The sequence below is a fragment of the Desmodus rotundus genome, chromosome 12 (genome assembly GCF_022682495.2).
Source record: "Desmodus rotundus isolate HL8 chromosome 12, HLdesRot8A.1, whole genome shotgun sequence".
NCBI classification, from domain to species: domain Eukaryota; kingdom Metazoa; phylum Chordata; class Mammalia; order Chiroptera; family Phyllostomidae; genus Desmodus; species Desmodus rotundus.
In genome coordinates, this window is record NC_071398.1 from 40319010 (window position 1) to 40324897 (window position 5888).

Genomic DNA, 5888 nt, shown 5'->3' on the forward strand with positions numbered 1-5888 from the left:
CAGCTGGAGTCACCTGATTTGGCCTGATTACTTATCTAAGTGCAGAGGAGCTGACATTCACCACCTAGTTTGCTCTGATGCAGGATTTTTAAATAAAACGTAAGATGGGAGTTTTAACAGCCTCTTGAAGTTAGGAAGCTTCACCCTCACTCTGCACCTGCAGTCTCTCTAGCTTTGGGTGATGCCCTTTTCTTCAAGAAATACCAAAAGACCCATCAGGTCTAACTTAGCTTCATGAAGTGTGAGGTCATCTCTAATTATGTGGACATCAGTTCAAAGTAGAACATTTGAGCTAAAGCCTTGGCTTTATTACAAAGTTTCTAATTGAATCCTGTTAGCAAAAAGAACAGAAATGTACTGAACTCATGCTAATACTTTTATTGACATATAAGCAAGAATACTCCAGAGAATTTGGAAATCTTTTGAAAGACATCGAAGAGAAAGACCAAGAGCAGTGCCGCTACTCACACGGGGTCCTCGTGTCTGCTCCCATCATCTGCAACAGTGTCCTGGCATCTCCACGTGTTTGCGTGGAGAAGAGACACTGCTCAGATTCTCTAAGCACTTCCTCTGCTCCCACTGGTTATCACACGGCCACTGCTCGTCCTCTGAGGGACACAGTGTCAGCTACACTGTGGACGTGGTACACATGAGACCAACGGAGGTGGGGGTTTGGTCTAAAATGTGACCTTAGGTCAGCAATACTGACAATGCCGGCTCACATTGTTACGTATTTATTGACTCAGGGCAAACCTTTTAAGACATATTCACCTTCAGAACAAATCTGTTATAATGATGCAAAAAACTTTATTTAGGATTTAGTAACAAAGAAGAGGGGAGGAGGGTCAGTCATGCTGCACATGCAGCTCAACAGGCCAACTTTCAGCAGAACTGATGGGGTTGGAGACTTTGCACTGGTAATAGCCAACATCCTCCCTCTGTACGGGGTCGATGGTGAGGCTTCTGCGGTCCTCGGACAGCCTCCTTCTCTCCGAGAGCCGCAGGTTCATGCCATTGAAGAACCACTCGATGGAAACCGCGCTTGTGTAGCAGGTCAACACCACAGCATTCTCATTCTCTGTGATGGTGCCATTGCTGGTTAGGAGGATGGGCGCTTTCACAGGCTCTGGGGATAAGCAGAGAATGTGTCTGATTAAGAGTGGGCTTGAGACATGGAGCCACACGGCTTCCTCAGAGACCTCAGCCACTCACAGCCCACAGCGAGCTATGCGAAGTTCGCCCTTGTGGACCGTTTGTGTTAGGCAGCTATGAGATAGAGATTTGGAAAACCTTGATTCTTCCTTATGTGAAAATTACTATTATTATACCCCAAGGCCTAAGACCTATTTCACTGGAGAGCAGAAAAGGGTCTGAGACAAGGGTCTTAGTCCCTGTAGGGACAGAGAGCTTGTGCCCTATGGCCAGAAATCCAAGCACTCTGCATCCAGGTTCCAGGCTCTGAAGAGATTTTGGATTATTAATTAATTAACTCATTCATTCATTAAATCACCATTTATTTCTTCCTAATCAATCAAAGGCAACTGAGTATTTGTTACATGTTGGTCCTGAGCTGGTTTCAGGGGTAGAGTGGGGATTGAGAAGGCAAAGGTTTTTCCTTTGTACTCCAGTGGGAGTGACAGTAACACATCAGAAAAGAAATAAATGATCTGAACCAATGGTTGGTTTAAAAATCCACAGGCACCTCACAGGCCCCTGGGTCAGAGCAGAGGACCAGGCTGTGGCTGCAGACAGACCTCGGGGGACCCTGATCAGATGCCCATGGTCTGTGGGACTCTGCCTTAGTGGCTGTGCTTCCTGTTTCTCAGCTTGTTCTCCATGAAGGAAGATGAATATTTGGCTGCCAGGTTGTCAGTGTATTAATCATAAAATATTTACAGTCTCTGGCCTAAATCTTGGGATAGAAGAGCTACTGAAATGAGAGGCATCTGTTATTGATGGACTGTAACAGCGAATCCCCTAGGCTGATTCCTGGTGAGTGAGGAGCTGCCAGAAGCATCTTTTTTATCAGTTTCTTTCTGGGGATGCTGACCTTTTCCTGTACCCGAACTTGTTCTAAGTCCCCCAGGACAGTTGGCTAACATCTAACAACCTTGTCTAACTGTGCTCTCCACACAGCCTCAGGCGATAGACTGAACTCCATTTCTGCCAAGGTGTGGCCCTCGGGCCGGAGCCCTGGCTGGTGACCAAAAGCCTTGTGGCTTGGGTACCCTTTAAACCACTACCCAGTTAGCCTTTCCTGGGAGGTCAAACCCAACCTGACACAGGCTCCCCAAGGTCCCTGGAGTCCAGATCCCTGGACAGGGTTCTTGGGAGGGGCTCTTGAGGCGAGCCTTGTGAGAATTTCAGGGCGCTTCTGAAACCAGGCACTGACAGAAGCTGTCAGGGTCATTCTCAGTGTCAAGGACATAGGGGGCTTCACTGAGACGGGCCTCCCTCTGTTGAGTTATTCTTATCAGACTGGTTCTTCTGTCTGCACTGACTGTCTTCTGGGCTGGAATCTGGGAAGGGAACTGAGATCTCAGGAAGTTTGTCCCCACCCTGTGTGTCCTGCACTAATTGCCACAACCCAGCCTGGGACAGAATGCAGAGGGAAGCAAAGGCAGAGTCCAGGGCTGTCAGTCGTGTGTGTGAAGGAGAAGTCACCCCACCCGAACCCCAGAGGTCAGACAGCAATCACTCACGGTACACATTAAGCCGCCCGAATCCTACTTCTTGTACTGAATCTGGAAGGTAGGCCACTACGGTGTATATTCCTCTGTCTCTCCTGGTGACCTTCCTTATCAGCAAGGATCCATCGAGGTCTACTATTTTTCGTCCATCGTATAAACGCCCCTTTTCAAATTTTCTCTCCAATATGAAATAACCTCCGATGAGATTATGAGATATTTCCCTTTCTCCTCTGAACCACCTGAAGCCGATAACAGTGGGAGGCTTATTGCGGAGACGCAGAATCACATCCTTCCCTTCAGCAACGTTGGCTGTTGCAACAGCGAGTTGGGCGCTCGTGGGCAGGCCCCAGAAGGTTAACAGCGAGACTAGGAGGGAAGAGAGAAATTGATCAATATTTGGAGGTTGGGAGGGAAGGACAGGGCCCTGGAACCTGAGCAGGTCTCTTCAACTCTCAGCCTTGCTCTGAGTGTGAGTGTGTCTCCCATGGTCAAGGTTAGTAAAAAAGGCAATGTCTATCACCCCTGGTTCAGTTTTTTCCTGGTGTTACCTGACATAAATTGCTATTATAATGTTTTCATAATTCAGTACTCAATGGTGAATAACAGAAAAGGAGCAGCAATTGAGGTTTTCCTGCCTCTCACCACTTTCAGATTATTAGAATTTCCTCTTGTTGAACCCCCTTCCCCATCCTATTCTGCTCCTGAGTCCTTCATTCTGAGGTCCAATCAGAAGCCTTTCCTCATTTCTCAGAGCCCTGGCCTCTCCAGCAGACCCCAGCCAGTCTCTGTGTCAGATCCTCAGTCTACCCCAAGGAACTGTCTCCTACTTACCAACCAGCAGGAGCCCTTGCCAGTGGACAAGTCCTCTGTGGGTAGAGACTGACAGGGACCCCATGGTGTCTGCTGCCTCCTCTGTGGCTGTGCCGTTGAGAGAAAAGCTTGAGGTTCTGTGAGGCTCACAGGCACCTCTGTGCAGAATGGTGCAGTCTGCTGTGTGTCCTACCTGTGCGCTGAGCTTTATTCTGGGGCAAGTTTACCAATCTTGTCATGTGGGCTGGGGTGGAGTCGGTGCTCAGGACCCTCCCACTCCCTGACCTCATTTTTGCCACCACTGTCCCTTCTGACCAGTTTACTGTCCTTCAATATTTTGGTTCCCTGGGAACTGCTGAGGCCTTTGAATACCTCACACATGCAAGCACACATGGGCACAAAGATACACACACATGTACACACTCATGTACTGTTTTTGGAAAAGCACAAGCTTGTGGTGTCTGAGTTCCAGGCATTCCCGACAGCTTCCTGTCGGGAGCACAGTAGTCCTTCCCACAGCCTCTTTCATTCACATTTGACTTTCCCCTTCAGGGCGGCAGTTCTTGGCCTACCCTAGAAAAAACTTGTCATAGGGATGTCACACCTGCTGTACACTGAATCACCTGTGAAACTTTGTAAACATTGCTATGCCAGGTGACACTTTAAAAATGCAGCTTCAGCAGCTGTCCAGCTAAGGTGATGTCCATTTCAAAATGAGATCTCCTGATGAAAAGGTAGAACCACTGCTCCTGCTCTCCTGTGCACAGGGGAAGTCTCCAGGTCCTGTTACACTGCAGGTTCTGACCGGGCAGGGCTGCAGTGGGCCTGGATCTCTGCATCTACCAGGCTCTCAGGAGAGGTGGAGCCTACTGGCCTGTGGAGCCTACTGGCCTGTGGAGCTCACTTGCAATAGCAAGGCTGATGGGGCACATGTGTCCCTGAGAGGATGACCACTCACGCCAGCACTGGCCTCTGCTATGACTTGGTCTTGGGTCTGTCAGCACCACACAGAGAGCCCCAGGTGTCCTCAAAAAGGGGGGTTATTTCTGTTTGTGACACAGAGACCAGCTGGGAATCCAGTCTTCCTTGTGTTCTCAGATGCTCTGGGGTTTTATTCCCCCCCGCCCAGCAGGAAGGTCACAGAGATGACTCTGGGGGTGAGAAGGGGTGAAGCTGGGTGATAATTGCACAGAGACCTTTCTTTTATCCCTGGAAGCAGCCTGGTTTCTGCTTCCAGGGACAGAGACCCAGGACCAGGTGCCTGCTAGAACATTCAGTTTGGGTTGTGACGTGGGAGGTGTCCCAGGAAGAAAGGACTGTGGTGAAAGGTCAGGTGCCTGTGGGCTTCCTGGTCATGGAGGGACGGGTTCAGGTTGACCTTTCCCCTCCATGTCTGTTTACCGGCCCATCCTTGTTGTGCTCCCTGGCTGTTGGGACAACCTCTGGTTTCTCCCTGGGAGTCTTTCTTGTGGTCACCAGACTTGTCCATGGCTGATGCCAGCACAGAATCCCGGGTGAGGAGATGCTTCTAGGTTCTGTCAAAGTGAGAAATATCCAAACCTGTGGGGCAATTTAATGAGTTTATCTGAGCCATACACCTGGGAGAAAGATCTCAAATCCTGCAAAAACCAGCAGTTTTGAAGCTTATTTTATACATTATAATCAAAGGAGAAGATGAAAAGTTGTGAGAAATCCATTAGGAGGTGAGGGAAAGCATAGTGCAGAAATCTCTAGATTTAGATAAAAGTCAAAATAGAGAAATGCATACTTTTTAAAAATTCATGACTACAGAATAATTAACATTTATAGGACATAGAGAGGGTGTTTAGGGGACCAGGCAATATGAAGTGTTTTGGGATCTTGTATGCTTGTCCTAGAGTCTGTGGCTTCGAATGGTCTAGCAAAGAAAGTCACTCTGATGTGCCAAGGTCATACTATTTAAGATGCGTAAAAACAGGGGTCAGGGCTCACTTAAGTGAAAGACTGACCTTTCTGAAGGAAAATATAGCCCTGGGATGTGACAACCTGCCATTGCCTGCCCAGTTAGAAATTTCTGATCAGAATATCCTGTGAGGAATGTCAGTCCTGCCACGTGGCCCCCTGAGCTTGTCAGGGTTGCTGCACAGCCCCTTTTCGTTAACGTCTCCAGAAGCAGCAGGGGGGACAGAGCAGGCAGGAGAGAGGGCCCCAGAAAGGCCTTTTGAAGCAGGGGATGAAAGTCATTCTCCTTCATCTTCTTACCAAAGCCAGGCTCATGTGGGAATTTCCTGTGTGTGTGTGTGTGTGTGTGTGTGTATCAGTGTGAAGATCAGGACTAGACTTGAGGCCAATGTGAGGAGCTGCACAGGGATGGGGACGAGTGCAGGGTGAGCCCAGTGAATATGTGGC

General features: G+C 48.8%; 1 protein-coding gene across 1 annotated transcript; it reads right to left on the reverse strand.

Moving 5' to 3' along the window:
• Nucleotides 1-845: 845 nt before the first annotated feature.
• On the reverse strand, nucleotides 846-3588 carry LOC128779736 (cell adhesion molecule CEACAM21). The gene is made up of 3 exons (XM_053915846.1): nucleotides 3522-3588; nucleotides 2703-3056; nucleotides 846-1126 (listed from the first exon to the last, which is right to left on the reverse strand). Exons 1-3 carry the CDS (start codon nucleotides 3583-3585, stop codon nucleotides 846-848), a joined length of 699 nt encoding a protein of 232 aa, XP_053771821.1. The 5' UTR covers nucleotides 3586-3588.
• Between the last annotated feature and the right edge of the window lie 2300 nt (nucleotides 3589-5888).